The 15625-nt window shown below is 37.8% G+C and overlaps 2 protein-coding genes across 2 annotated transcripts; one reads left to right on the top strand and one right to left on the bottom strand.

The window, feature by feature from the left end:
* Positions 1 to 126: 126 nt before the first annotated feature.
* Positions 127 to 15625, top strand: LOC134813883 (cilia- and flagella-associated protein 74-like; the record flags this gene model as incomplete). The annotated part of the gene is given in 11 exon segments (XM_063821778.1): positions 127 to 243; positions 545 to 714; positions 921 to 1050; positions 1883 to 1959; positions 2257 to 2361; positions 2878 to 2991; positions 12619 to 12765; positions 13045 to 13257; positions 13795 to 13897; positions 14111 to 14242; positions 15160 to 15625. Coding segments are annotated over 6 exon segments (1120 nt in total), but the record flags the coding sequence as incomplete, so codon positions are not given.
* LOC134814298 (furin-like protease kpc-1) lies at positions 3220 to 4737 on the bottom strand. Its single transcript, XM_063822395.1, has one exon. The coding sequence runs from the start codon at positions 4735 to 4737 to the stop codon at positions 3220 to 3222; it is 1518 nt and encodes a 505-aa protein (XP_063678465.1).

Here is a 15625-nt window from a genome sequence, read left to right on the forward strand (position 1 = left end):
TTAATCAAATAAAATACGATTTGAATTCTCATTGAAGTATTTTTCAAATTTAACACCACAATTTGAAATATGTGAAGAAACGGGTTAAAGTTTTAACACGGAAGCATATTACTATACTACTTCTACAGCAGAATTATGGCAGCTGAAGTGGAAGATGCGGGATTGATGGACACTTTGGAAGATGAAGAAGACGAAGATCAAGAAGGATCTCAGTGGTTTAACAATACATTGAAGAAGAAATAGGTGAAATATGTTCTTTAAATCCATTTAGAATAAATATTTGATAATATAGTACATCAAATTCGTATTATATAACTAAAATTCGTAATAAAACTAAAAGTGAATTTTTTTACACGTGACCGATAACCTCTTGTTTCTCAGACCGAAATAAGCTTTGAAAGCCTTATATTTTACAAATGTTGTTGATTGATCATTACAGTATCTTACTAGTGTAATATTGATTATTGTTTACAGTATCTTATATGTTCCTCTTATTGACTACAGGGGAACCCAATTTCTAATTATGACAGCAAGTTTGTTACAGTTCACAACCAGAAAACTCCGTATATGCAAGACACTGACGAAGAAGTGGGAAAGTGATGCATTTTCAGAAGAAGACTCTCTCTTCTTCTCAGAGGAGGAGGATAACATGAGCGCGTACACAGAACATAAGGAGAAGGAGTTCGGTCATCAACGAAAACAGCTCAACTCGGGGTTAGAACTGGGGGGGGGGGGGGGGGGGGCGGAGGGGGGGGGGGGAAGTAAACTCGGGGTTAGAACTTGTTTGAAATTTAGTTATATTCTATTATAATACTTAAGAGAGCTATATTCCCAATAAACTTGAGTGTACTAGTAGTATAGTATATAACTACAGCTGTACTAGTATATAATAACTAGTATTCACTACTTTACCCTACCAGGCTGAAGTGGCACACGCAAAACAACAGTTACCACTCAGCTACTACACCGAATCGCGCTCGCCTCGAGCGGATAGACCCCCCCCGTCGCCCCTCTAGTTGCTAGTAGACTGGAAGAGAGGAAGTTGAACAGGTAAATTATTTGTTATACAGCAGGGTGTAGACAATTTTGCGTGAAATTTTAGCTTACCCAAGCCTTAGAGACTATAATTACATGACTTTCTGAGGATTAGTTCCTTGCCAGTCTTGATCATTCGAGAGCAATCTTTTCTACTTACAGTTTAGTACTGCAAACGAAGTTCAAAAGAAGTAATTTCGTCGATAATCCACGAAGTAAGACGTTAATGTGGTATTACATATCGCCAGACTTGGCCTTCGGCTGCTTCCACTGATTTCCGAGATGGAGTCCGCCCGACTATATTTTATTGCGTCAGTTAAGGGCGAGAAAGAGAGCTTTTATTCTCATCATCTACAGTTTTCTATATGTTTCGCTATGCCTAGCCTCGACGGGTACGAGCTGTGCACTTTAGTCAAATGAATATTTCGGCAAAAATTCACCGGAAAAAAAAAAAAATTACCACATAAATCCGTACTCCTTATAAATGTATTAACCAAGTCTGGAATCGAACTTTATAAACACGCTAGTATTCATAAAGCGTATCTCTCTGTCCCACCCCCCCACCCACAGAGCCTCATAACACAAAGTTCAGACAATTGTCTACTGACAGTTTTGAATTTGTATTTCGATATTCTGAAGGTAAAGTTGAAAAAATATTGTTATCATAATATATGTTATATGTAACACTTCCAATAATCTGACACCCTGCCTGTATACAAAATTATCTTATTGTTGCTTTGTATCTCCTGTCTTTTTCTGCGATAAACTTTAAAGGTTAAACATTAATTTCATGGTCCATCAAGTTTCTTGTACTGATTGTCTTATCACAGACTCTACTTTATTGCAGTGCAGGAGCAGACAGAAAGGTCTTCAAAAAGAGCTAGCTGTAACGGAGAACGAGATTACAGCGAGTCAGGGGAACATGTTAGTGATTATTATATTATTATATATTACCTTTCTAGTATTTTATAATTATGAAACTCTAGCTTCGTCTCCAAAAATCAAATATTATCGACCTATCATAGACATAAGAGCGAAAAAAGATAACTATTAATATCATGTTCACGATAAAGAGTGCTATCGTAATTCTTTAACTTATTCATTAAACTTCAGAGGATTTGATTTATTATTATCTATTATTTATGACTTTTATGTTAATTTAAGCCAAATCTAATTCGATTTGTTCTGGGACATTGCACTGATCAAATATCCCCTATTTAGTCCGAACGTGCAACGACTGACTAACTTGAAGAATCGTTTAAACAATGAGTTACAGGCTGAGTTGCAGCTGGAAAAAAGTTTGGAGGAATACGTCAAATCCCAAGAGTGAGTTTTTCAGTTTTTAATGGCTTAAACTTTCGTTCATTCCTCAGATCTGGCTATCATCTTTAAAAGTTAAATATTTCCCGTAAATTATTGGGTAGTCATATCAGATTTACCGACCACGAAGGGTAGACAGTAAGGTAAACTTGTTTACCCTTATATCTACCCTAATGTCTACCCTAATATCTACCCTAATGTCTACCCTAATATCTACCCTAATGTCTACCCTAATGTCTACCCTAATGTCTACCCTAATATCTACCCTAATGTCTACCCTAATGTCTACCCTAATGTCTACCCTAATGTCTACCCTAATGTCTACCCTTAATGTCTACCCTAATGTCTACCCTAATGTCTACCCTAATTTCTACTCTAATTTCTACCCTAATGTCTACCCTAATGTCTACCCTAATGTCTACCCTAATGTCTACCCTAGTGTCTACCCTAATGTCTACCCTAATGTCTACCCTAATGTCTACCCTAATGTTTACCATTAGTTGTATGAGACCAACCCGTCAGGTTGGCTCTGAACCAAGTAGTACACGAGAAGGGACAGTACCAGCACTTGGAACTGATGTTAAGCACCAAGGAGAAGACACTGGCTGATGTCAAGTCTAACCTAATGCATGAGAGGTTGGTCATTTGTATTTTATTGTAGAATTGGTTTATAAAAAATTGGGGCGGGAGACTCTCTAATTAACATTATCAGCTCCTATGAAGTATGATCTGACATTATGTTTTCGTTTTTTCGTTCTTTGCGGCCAATGATCAATCAACTCCATCGCCATACATTTATACGTACATTGGACATACATCTTTAAAAGTTAGTAAAATATTCAGTATTCTAAGTATAATATTATATTATGTGAGGTTGTCTCTCTGGTCGTAGATATTTCCAGTTATGGGCTTTGTATTAGAAGAGGTGAAGCCTAGAAAAGGGCTCGATGTTACACTATTATCAGTTTTGTGTCCTCCACTTGTCCCACGGGACCCTCCCCCAGACCCCCAGAATATCAGTTTAAACGCCTTCAGCTTTGTTGGTCGGAGCACATTACTTTGATTCTGGTCTACATTGGTGATTTCAAGTGACCACCTCCCATACGGGGCCTCATCCCAGAAGTGAACTGACATGAAGCCCCAGTTTTTAAAGCCTGCATTCCAGCGACTACCTCCCCTATCATAAGGTCTCTTACTGAGAAGGTTACTAGTGGTCCCACTGGGAGAAGTTAATCTCACCACCACGTCTCCTCTGGTACGGGGTGTGCTGATTGTCAGGAACAGTTGGACATGTTCCAACTTGTTAAGATAATCTCCAAACACTCCGCTCCCCCTGCAATACTTTGGGAAGATTGTTAACCTCAGCCTCAGTGACCGTTGGGGACGTACAGGAAGGTTAGGATTAGTGGCTGTGAGGGCCGCACATCTCCGATGAGCAGCAACTGTTGCCCAATTTCGAGCTAAGTCCACCATTTTTGTTGCATCAAGAACTCCGAAGCCAAGTTTAGGATGAAATCTGTGACCGGCCCCGTTGGTGGTCCAGTGATTCTCTCTATCAATTGAGTGACTGTGCGCAGTCCTCACAATAACATGCTGCATATCTCTCCAGGTTAGCGCGGGGTTTGCTTGTAATACTAGAGCTAAGATACCAGCTGCAATAGGAGAAGCAGCTGAAGTGCCAGTGTGCCCGCCTGTGCAAGTATTGTGTATATCAGTGGTGAACATCCTATCTGTTCTCACGTGACTATAGGAATAAGTTGAAGCCAGAGTACAAGCACAGAGCTCACTGTAAGTTGGAGGGCGGTGTTTTGAAGAGATTGCACTGATAGCGATAGTGTAGATACTGGAGACATACCCGTCTACATTACAGTCATCTTTAGCTCCTCCCCCATTTCCACTAGCCCACACGTAGATAGAGCCCTTACCGTGCCGTCCTTTCCTTGCTCCTTCTTTTAGAGCTGTCCTGGTGCAACCGTAAGGACCATCTACAGTTCTTCCATCATCATCAGGTCCCCAGGACATGCTGTAAATATCAATGTAGTTCCTCTTGTAACCCAGACTCTGACACTCAGTGTCATCAGTAACCACGCCATCCATCATCCGTATCCCCCCAATACTCGCGCCAAATGCTGCCCCAACACCACACTTTGAGTTGTTTGCGGAGGCAGCCACTTGTCCGGCACAACGTGTCCCGTGGAAGTTGACTTCTGGGTGTCCGTAATTCGGAGAAGGGTCAAAATCGTTGTTATTGAAATCGTAACTAGCTTCAGGATCCCAGTTATCTTTCAGATCATCGTGTGTTTTTTCTACTCCATCGTCTACAATGGTCACTTTAACTCCTTTTCCTGTTATCCCTTGCTTCCAAACTCCCTCTATATTCATGAGTAACAACCGAGCAGTGGAAAATCGCCGGTTGTTATTAAAATACCACTGTTTACTAAAGTGCGGATCGTTAAAATCGCAACACTCGTCCGGATTGAAAATAGCTCTGGTTTTTCTGGAAAGTTCTCTGTTGTATTGTGCAAATCTGACTCCTTTTTCGTGGAATAGCAGGTTTGTGATATTGTGCACTTCCTCCGCTCTCTGCAGGTCTCGTCTCTGTCTTCTCCAATATTCGTCATCTGATCTTGTCTCCAGAAGAAACACGTGCTCTAGACTCCCTCTCTGAAAAATTATTTGGTAAAATGTTTGGGCTATTTATCGCAAATAAATTATGTTTCGCGGTAACTCAAATTGCGAGGCCAGTGTTTATCTTTAATGAACAATGGAAAAAAAAAATATTTAATGTTCATAAAGCTGGCGTGAATATTGCTGAAATGAATACGACCACAAATTAAGGTTACAAAATATGACATTTTACTTACGTTTCCTCTATTAACTAGATTGTACTTTGTGGCGATTTTGTTAACAGCCCGGTGACCCCCGGTTTTTATGCTAATAAGCCATGCTACTTTACTTGTAATAACTCCAAATATATTGAGCAATAGCAATAGCAGAAGGTCTTGCTTTTTCATAATCTCTGGGGAAAATAGAAACTTGTAAATTAATGATAATATTACAGATATAAATGTTTTAAATTGTACTATATATAATTAATCGTATTACTGATAGTAGATGTAATAATTCACATTATAAAGTAAAGTCGAGTACTGTTATTAAGTTCCATTTGATGATTCTTCCAAGAAAATTTCTGATCTTTCTGAACAGTTTAAATGGCAATGTTACTTGAAATTATGTTACGAACGAAATTCGAGGTCATAATATTCTTATAATGAAACTTTAATGAAACTATTGAGAGTCACACTAATAGTCATGGATCTGACGACATTCCCGTCTATATAACTTCCGCCCCGGGGTTTGAGACTTGGAATACCTCAAGGAACCCATTAGAAACAAATTTGGCTTGGGTAGAAATTTTGGCTATGGGGCAGTTTTGCGCAATCGACCACGCCCTTTTTTGGCGCTTTTGCAACTTTAGAATCAAAATAACTCCACTTCTAATTGGAATAAGAAGCTCAGCTTGGCTTTAAAGTTGTTCAGAATCATCACATTTAGGGGGGTAGAGCATAATTTTAAAGTCAACAGACATCGGGTTGTTGAGTTATGTGACCACACCCTTATTTACCCTCGCGAGTCGTGATTTTCACACTCAATACGAGATATCTCGGCTTCTGATTGAGCTACGTGCTCATCTTGGGCATTAAAATGTTCAGAATCATCCCATTGAGTAGGGTAGACCACAATTTCAAAGTCCTCAGATGTCAGGTTGTTGAGTTATTAGGCCCCAACCTGTTTTTACGCTCTCGCGGGTAGCGATTGCAGCGCTTAAAATCAAAATAACTCAGCTTCCAATTGAAGTTAGGAGCAAAACTCGGGCAGCAAAATGTTCACAATCATCACATTGAGTGGGGTAGAACGTAGTTTCAAAGTCCTCAGACGTCAGGTTGTTGAGTTATTAGGCCCACACCATAATATTTACGCTCTCGCGAGTCGCGAGTCGACACTTAAAATCAAAATAACTCGGCTTCTGATTAGAGTTAGGAACAAAAGTTGGGCATGGAAATGTTCAGAATTATCACATTAAGTGGGGTAGAACGTGGTTTCAAAGTTCTCAGGCGTCAGGTTGTTGAGTTATTAGGCGGAACCCTATTTTTATGCTCTCGCGAGTCGCGAGTCGACACTTAAAATCAAAATAACTCGGCTTCTGATTAGAGTTAGGAACTAAACTTGGGCATAAAAATGTTCAGAATCATCACATTGAGTGGGATAGAACGTAGTTTCAAAGTCCTCAGACGTCAGGTTGTTGAGTTATTAGGCCCACACCATAATATTTACTCTCTCGCAAGTCGCGAGTCGACACTTAAAATCAAAATAACTCGGCTTCTGATTAGAGTTAGGAACTAAACTTGGGCATAAAAATGTTCACAATTCTGGACATTTCTATGCCCAAGTTTAATTCCTAACTCTAATCAGGAGCAGAGTTATTTTGATTTTAAGCATAGAATCACTACTTGCGAGAGCGTAAAAATAGGGTTCCGCCTAATAACTCAACAACCTGACGTCTGAGGACTTTGGAACTAAGTTCTATCCCACTCAATGTGATGATTCTGAACATTTTTATGCCCAAGTTTAGTTCCTAACTCTAATCAGAAGCAGGATGGATTAAAGACCGTAGATCCAAAAAGTCTGTACCCTGGTTTTCTTAAATTGATTATGTTTTATGTAGATCTAGAAGTACCCCTCTGCTTGTTGACGCTAGGTCTTACGCTGGTGCAAAACTTCAATCTGATCACAAAATTGTAAAAGCAACTTTTGACCTCAGTAAACGTTACAAACTTTACAGTACTGCCAAACACAAAGTCAAGCAGTATAACACCAACTCATTGGTTTGTAGCAAAGATGTTCAAAGTTCTTTTCAACAAAATGCTGCTCAGAAGATTGAAACTGATACATCTGCCCAGTCAGTCACTGAAAGTTTTAACAACCTTTTCGAGGCGGTTAAAATTGCTGCATCTGAAACAGTGGGTATGAAAAGAAACACAGCCAAACGTCACAGAACATCAGACCCACAAGTCGTCTCTATGTCAGAAAAGAGACACCAATTACTACAACATTTAAACGACAACAAAATGCGTGACAGAACTATCCTGCGTAAGGAAATCAACAGACTCAAGAATGACATTGCAAAGCGCCTTATTACACTTGAAACCGCTCATGCCGACCTTCTAGCTGAGACGATCAACTCCACTGATGATACCAGAAGAATGTTCGAAGCAACCAGAGCAATTTCAAGCACAAAGGACACTCCTCCTATTTCAGTATTCCTACCAGAAACAGAAGAACTTGCTCTCAATGACGAAGATAAGGCAGACATAGTCAAGAACTGGTTCATGGAACATTACACAGGCCCAGAACCCCCACTAGAACCTTTTGTTGGAGCTGCTAAGCCATTAGATACGCCTATAACTGCACTTGAAGTTGAGACAGCAGCCAAGAAACTAAAGAACGGTAAAGCCGTTGGTCCTGACAACCTCCCTAACGAATTCCTTAAGTATGCACCTCCTTCTTTCTACATGAAGTTTGCATCACTTATCAATGAGTCCTTTGAAAAACAAGAGCACGTTCAATCGTTCACTGAGGGATATCTTACCCCCCTACAGAAGCCTGGAAAACCAAAAGGACCAGTTAAGAGTCTGCGTCCCTTATGCCTTCTCAATGGAACTAGGAAAATCCTTTCCATGATAACACTCCAGCGTATTCAACAACAGATAGCAGACTACACTGGGCCATGGCAGAATGCCTATAAATCAGGACACAGCTGCTCTAATATTGTCTGGACACAAAGGGTTCTTATTTCTGTTGTCAAGGAGAAACATTGGGAGTTTAGTAAAATGGGGATAGACATGTCATCAGCCTTCGACACAATACATCGGTCAACTATCCTCAGGCTACTCGAAGATGCAGGATGCTCAGAAGATGACATAAGACTAGTTAGATATCTACTCGCTAACACCAAGCTCAGAATTAAGATCAAAAAGACGACATCGGGAGAGTTCGAAGTCACAATAGGAGCCTTTCAAGGTGACTGTTTGTCTGGCTCGCTGTTTACCATGTACCTAGCTGGAGCACTCTACCACCTTAGAGTTGTTGTTATACATCTACGCCCAAATCCCCCCATATCTGAAAGCTCCCTTCCTTTAGAATGGGAATATGCTGATGATGTGGACTTTGCTGATGAAGATGAGGATTCGTTACACCAGCTCCTTCCAATTTGCAAGGAAATTCTCTCAGAATGGAATTTGTTTGTAAATGAATCTAAAACCGAGTTTGTAAAGTGTTATCTGGCTGGAAGTAGTGAGAAGGACGAAAAAGGAGAACCTCTAAGAAATAGAGAACCTTGGAGGAAGTGTGTGTCCCTAGGCTCTAAGCTATGTAGTAAAGAAGACATACAGCATCGTATAATCCTTGGAAATGTTGCATTCGAAAAATACAAGAAAGTTTGGATGCAAGGATCTAAGATTAATCTGAAGACCAAGATTAAGATATACGAAGCATACGTTACATCTGTTATGCTCTATAACTGCAATAGCTGGGCTACCCCTCAGAACCTATTTGACAAACTTGATGCATGTCATAGAAGACACCTGCGTCAAATATTGAAGATGACTTATCCCATTATTATCAGTAATAAAGCACTATATGAACGCTGTGGTGTAACACCGTTGTCAGAGCGAGTGACATATGCTCGCTGGAAAATGCTGGGACATGTCCTTCGCAGTGACTGCTCATCACCAGCTCAGAGAGCTCTTCAATTTGCTGTTAATGCGTTATTTACCATGAAAGGACGTGTTGGTCGACACCAAAGTAATCTTTTAAAGTTTATTATAAATGATTTGAATAAAAGAAACCTACCATTACGTGATATTAATGATCTTTATGATCTTAGGGCTACTGCCTCTAACAGAGTTTTGTGGAGAAAATTATTTACCTCATAATTAACCTTTATTTTTCAGAGAACTGTTATGTTTTTTTGGGCACTTATCAGTCTCTTAAGATGTTTCTTTACTATTTCGAGATTGTTTTAAAAGTTAGATAATAATAATCAGAAGCCGAGTTATTTTGATTTTAAGTGTCGACTCGCGAGAGCATAAAAATAGGGTTCCGCCTAATAACTCAACAACCTGACGCCTGAGAACTTTAAAACCACGTTCTACCCCACTTAATATGATAATTCTGAACATTTCCATGCCCAACTTTTGTTCCTAACTCTAATCAGAAGCCGAGTTATTTTGATTTTAAGTGTCGACTCGAGACTCGCGAGAGCGTAAATATTATGGTGTGGGCCTAATAACTCAACAACCTGACGTCTGAGGACTTTGAAACTACGTTCTATCCCACTCAATGTGATGATTCTGAACATTTTTATGCCCAAGTTTAGTTCCTAACTCTAATCAGAAGCCGAGTTATTTTGATTTTAAGTGTCGACTCGCGACTCGCGAGAGCATAAAAATAGGGTTCCGCCTAATAACTCAACAACCTGACGCCTGAGAACTTTGAAACCACGTTCTACCCCACTTAATGTGATAATTCTGAACATTTCCATGCCCAACTTTTGTTCCTAACTCTAATCAGAAGCCGAGTTATTTTGATTTTAAGTGTCGACTCGCGACTCGCGAGAGCGTAAATATTATGGTGTGGGCCTAATAACTCAACAACCTGACGTCTGAGGACTTTGAAACTACGTTCTACCCCACTCAATGTGATGATTGTGAACATTTTGCTGCCCGAGTTTTGCTCCTAACTTCAATTGGAAGCTGAGTTATTTTGATTTTAAGCGCTGCAATCGCTACCCGCGAGAGCGTAAAAACAGGTTGGGGCCTAATAACTCAACAACCTGACATCTGAGGACTTTGAAATTGTGGTCTACCCTACTCAATGGGATGATTCTGAACATTTTAATGCCCAAGATGAGCACGTAGCTCAATCAGAAGCCGAGATATCTCGTATTTAGTGTGAAAATCACGACTCGCGAGGGTAAATAAGGGTGTGGTCACATAACTCAACAACCCGATGTCTGTTGACTTCAACAACCTGACGTCTGAGGACTTTGAAACTACGTTCTACCCCACTCAATGTGATGATTGTGAACATTTTGCTGCCCGAGTTTTGCTCCTAACTTCAATTGGAAGCTGAGTTATTTTGATTTTAAGCGCTGCAATCGCTACCCGCGAGAGCGTAAAAACAGGTTGGGGCCTAATAACTCAACAACCTGACATCTGAGGACTTTGAAATTGTGGTCTACCCTACTCAATGGGATGATTCTGAACATTTTAATGCCCAAGATGAGCACGTAGCTCAATCAGAAGCCGAGATATCTCGTATTTAATGTGAAAATCACGACTCGCGAGGGTAAATAAGGGTGTGGTCACATAACTCAACAACCCGATGTCTGTTGACTTTAAAATTATGCTCTACCCCCCCTAAATGTGATGATTCTGAACAACTTTAAAGCCAAGCTGAGCTTCTTATTCCAATTAGAAGTGGAGTTATTTTGATTCTAAAGTTGCAAAAGCGCCAAAAAAGGGCGTGGTCGATTGCGCAAAACTGCCCCATAGCCAAAATTTCTACCCAAGCCAAATTTGTTTCTAATGGGTTCCTTGAGGTATTCCAAGTCTCAAACCCCGGGGCGGAAGTTATATAGACGGGAATGTCGTCAGATCCTTGACTATAAAACTTTTACGAAGAATTTGAACAGTTAAAATAATAAATAACGGTAAATAACGGTAAATATAATATATAACAGTTAACATAGTATATAAATACTAGCACAACGTACGTCAGAATTTTGTTTATCAAATGTAAGGGAACACATAACTTCACTGAGATAATAAATATACGTTCATGTTTGGTAATATCATGAGAATGATATGAAAAAATTTACAGAATTAAAAAAAAGGTAATAATAGTATTACAGGGCTCCGAGACGGAGAAATCAGGATCATAATATAATTTATAATATTACAATTCAATTTATGTCCATGTTAAAGTCTACGTGAAATAGCTGGAAACAATTAAGTCAGGAAAATATAAAAAATAACCGAGAACTATATCGAGTTTGGTGATCGAATTAGGCTGCCAACCTGATTTCTTCTAAATTAGAGAATTAAAGTTGAGACCACTAATAACCACTTTTAAAATCATGTAATATGTATGTATATACTGTAATCTATAAATATGAAATTATTCCTATTTGTTTACTTGTCAGCTCACTGGGACTAGCAGTATAATAACATTACAAAACATAACAAGATACATTACACAACATAACAAGATACATTACAAAACATAACAAGATACATTACACAACATAACAAGATACATTACACAACATAACAAGATACATTACACAACATAACAAGATACATTACAAAACATAACAAGATACATTACAAAACACAACAAGATACATTACACAACATAACAAGATACATTACACAACATAACAAGATACATTACAAAACATAACAAGATACATTACAAAACACAACAAGATACATTACACAACATAACAAGATACATTACACAACATAACAAGATACATTACACAACATAACAAGATACATTACACAACATAACAAAATACTTTACACAACATAACAAGATACATTACACAACATAACAAGATACATTACAAAACACAACAAGATACATTACACAACATAACAAGATACATTACAAAACACAACAAGATACATTACAAAACATAACAAGATACATTACACAACATAACAAGATACATTACACAACATAACAAGATACATTACAAAACATAACAAAATACTTTACACAACATAACAAGATACATTACACAACATAACAAGATACATTACAAAACACAACAAGATACATTACACAACATAACAAGATACATTACAAAACACAACAAGATACATTACAAAACATAACAAGATACATTACACAACATAACAAGATACATTACAAAACATAACAAGATACATTACACAACATAACAGGATACATTACAAAACATAACAAGATACATTACACAACGTAACAAGATACATTACACAACATAACAGGATACATTACACAACATAACAGGATACATTACACAACATAACAGGATACATTACACAACATAACAAGATACATTATGATTTAGCCAAATAACGTACAAACGTTTTGAAAATACTTGAATATCAGTTAATATATATTAAGTATTAATACTAATGTAACCGTCAGAAAGCAGCGAGAAAAGAAGATCCTTTGTAACGCAGAGAGACAAGCTATAAACAATGAGCTACAAGAGAGTCTAGTTAACCTGGAACACGAGGACAGAACTAAAGCTGCTATTAATGCTGCTAGGAAAGCTCAAGCTGAAGGGCAAAGGTTAATTTGGAGCCTTAACCAATAAACATCACATCAGAAATGTAGATGGTGAAATTAACTTAAAGTGAAATTAAAGTGAAATTAAAGTGAAATTAAAATGAAATTAAAGTGAAATTAAAGTGAAATTAAAGTGAAATTAAAATGAAATTAAAGTGAAATTAAAGTGAAATTAAAGTGAAAATTTAAGTGAAATTAAAGTGAAATTAAAGTGAAATTAACTTTAATAGCGACAAAATTCTGAATGTATCATGGATTATCTAAAGAATGTTTTAACGGCAGGTATGTAAAGGAAACATGGAAGAGAGTGAAGGAGCGAGAGAAGAGGGAGCAGGAGCTGGAGCGACAGGATGGAGAAAGAAGAGTAAAGATGCTGCTCCAGTACAAAGATAACCTTCACAAAACCCAACATAAGCTGAAGAAGAACTCAGTGAGGAAGAGGAAGATGGTGAAGGAGAAGGAGACCCAGAGGATGGCAGTCAGCGCTGAGGACAGGTTATTTGTTTATTTATATAAATTAGTTTTAAATTAATTAAGCAATTAATTATGTGACGTCTGACCAGTTATAATAATGTTATCTTATACAAAAGCATGGTCGGTATCAAATTATTTGCAAGTTGCATAAAACCGATCATTTTATCACATTACTGCTATCGATATTGTTATCTATATAATCTGTTATATGCTTATATTATGTTATTACTATCGATCACAGGCTGTAATTCACAGCTTTTCGTTATTTAAAACATATGCAATAAATAGTACAGTATATCACGTTATTTGAACAGTACTATATGGTCTGTAAGATGCATGATTTAAGATATTACACATATTGCACACAGCGGTTACTATAAACGTGCATGCTTTTCACTGATTGCTCGTTACCCTGCCCAGATTACAAGTATGTAAAATGTAAATGTAGCTCAGGGTCACTAAATTGGTATGGTTGTCCAACTCATCTGCAGATAAAGAATCAGGCGCGGTGATTTTACACAATATAACCGTTTTATTTTAACACCACTTTTTGTGCAGGTTCCAGGCTACACAGCAACAAAAAGCATCTCAGAAAAAGTCTCAGTTCGAGTCAACCCAACGAGAAGCAAAATCAGCTCTTATAAGCAAAATACTAAACGAGGTCATTAATTAATTTCTTAATTTATAATTTATTTCTAATTTAGTTAATTATTTAAGAAATACTAAACGAGGTATTGTAGACTGAACCAGCAAACGTCAAGAATTATTTGTACATTTAAAAAAGCATATTGGCTGATTAGTGCTTGATTAAGGACTTATGATTCACTTATAAGTGACCGATTAGTTTTTTGTGATTATTATTTGATACGTGCAGGAACAAGCGATAGAAAAGAGAAAGACCCAGCAACCTCAGCTATTCACTGACCGGCTGAAAGGAAGGCACAACAAACCAACACCTCAGAAGTACAAGCACATTATCGACCTTACTAAGTCGCCCCGTGGGACGGTATGTTTGAAAACAAGACAACATTTCTTTCTAGATCAGCTCTAGGTTATAAACATTTCTTCCTAGATCAGCTCTAGGTTATAAACATTTCTTTCTAGATCAGCTCTAGTTTATAAACATTTATTTCTAGATCAGCTCTAGCTTATAAGCATTTCTTTCTAGATCAGCTCTTGTTTATAAACATTTCTTTCTAGATCAGCTCTAGTTTATAAACACTTCTTTCTAGATCAGCTCTAGTTTATAAACATTTCTTTCTATATCAGCTCTAGTTTATAAACATTTATTTCTAGATCAGCTCTAGCTTATAAGCATTTCTTTCTAGATCAGCTCTTGTTTATAAACATTTCTTTCTAGATCAGCTCTAGTTTATAAACACTTCTTTCTAGATCAACTCTAGTTTATAAACATTTCTTTCTAGATCAGCTCTAGTTTATAAAAATTTCTTTCTAGATCAGCTCTAGTTTATAAACACTTCTTTCTAGATCAGCTCTAGTTTATAAACATTTCTTTCTAGATCAGCTCTTGTTTATAAACATTTCTTTCTAGATCAGCTCTAGTTTATAAACATTTCTTTCTAGATCAGCTCTAGTTTATAAACATTTCTTTCTAGATCAGCTCTAGTTTATAAACATTTCTTTCTAGATCAGCTCGCTCTAGTTTATAAACATTTCTTTCTAGATCAGCTCTAGTTTAAAAACATTTCTTTCTAGATCAGCTCTAGTTTTAAAACATTTCTTTCTAGATCAGCTCTAGTTTAAAAATATTTCTTTCTAGATCAGCTCTAGTTTACATTAGTTATGGTAGTTTACAATACCAGTTGAGCAATCAGATGGTAAAATAATGCCAGATTTTTATGTCGGTTGAACATCTATGAAACAAATAAGATAATACTTTAATACACTTCCAACTACCTTCAGAAAGCTGAGGTACAGAAAGACAAGGTGGTTGAGCAGACTGTTGGTTACAGCTCTTCGTCCGAGGAAGAGGAAGAACCCACTACAACTGCAGTCTCTTCCTCCAACAACATAGTTAAAACCTCTTTAGAGAAAGACGACGTGCTGATAGAACCAGAGTTTAGGGGGCTGTGGGAGGCGGCGCCCCCCAAAAAGCAGCTCCAGCCCTCCCGATTTAGTAAGCTGGAACAACAGAAAATGGCTGAAGTGCTGCAGAAACAAAGAGATAACATTGTCCAGAAACAGATAACAGTACAAAGAGAGTTCAAGGGGCAGGCATTCATGAGCAAACCAGAGGAGGTTATCTTCAGTGACTACATCGTGGGGGAGACATATTCTCAGCTTCTCACTCTCACCAATGTGTCCTACACCATCAACACTCTCAAACTTATCGGCCTCTCCAACAATCTGCTTGATTTTATCTCTGTTG

This window comes from Bolinopsis microptera, chromosome 4, assembly GCF_026151205.1.
Source record: "Bolinopsis microptera isolate Bmic1 chromosome 4, MBARI_Bmic_1.0, whole genome shotgun sequence".
Lineage (NCBI taxonomy): Eukaryota > Metazoa > Ctenophora > Tentaculata > Lobata > Bolinopsidae > Bolinopsis > Bolinopsis microptera.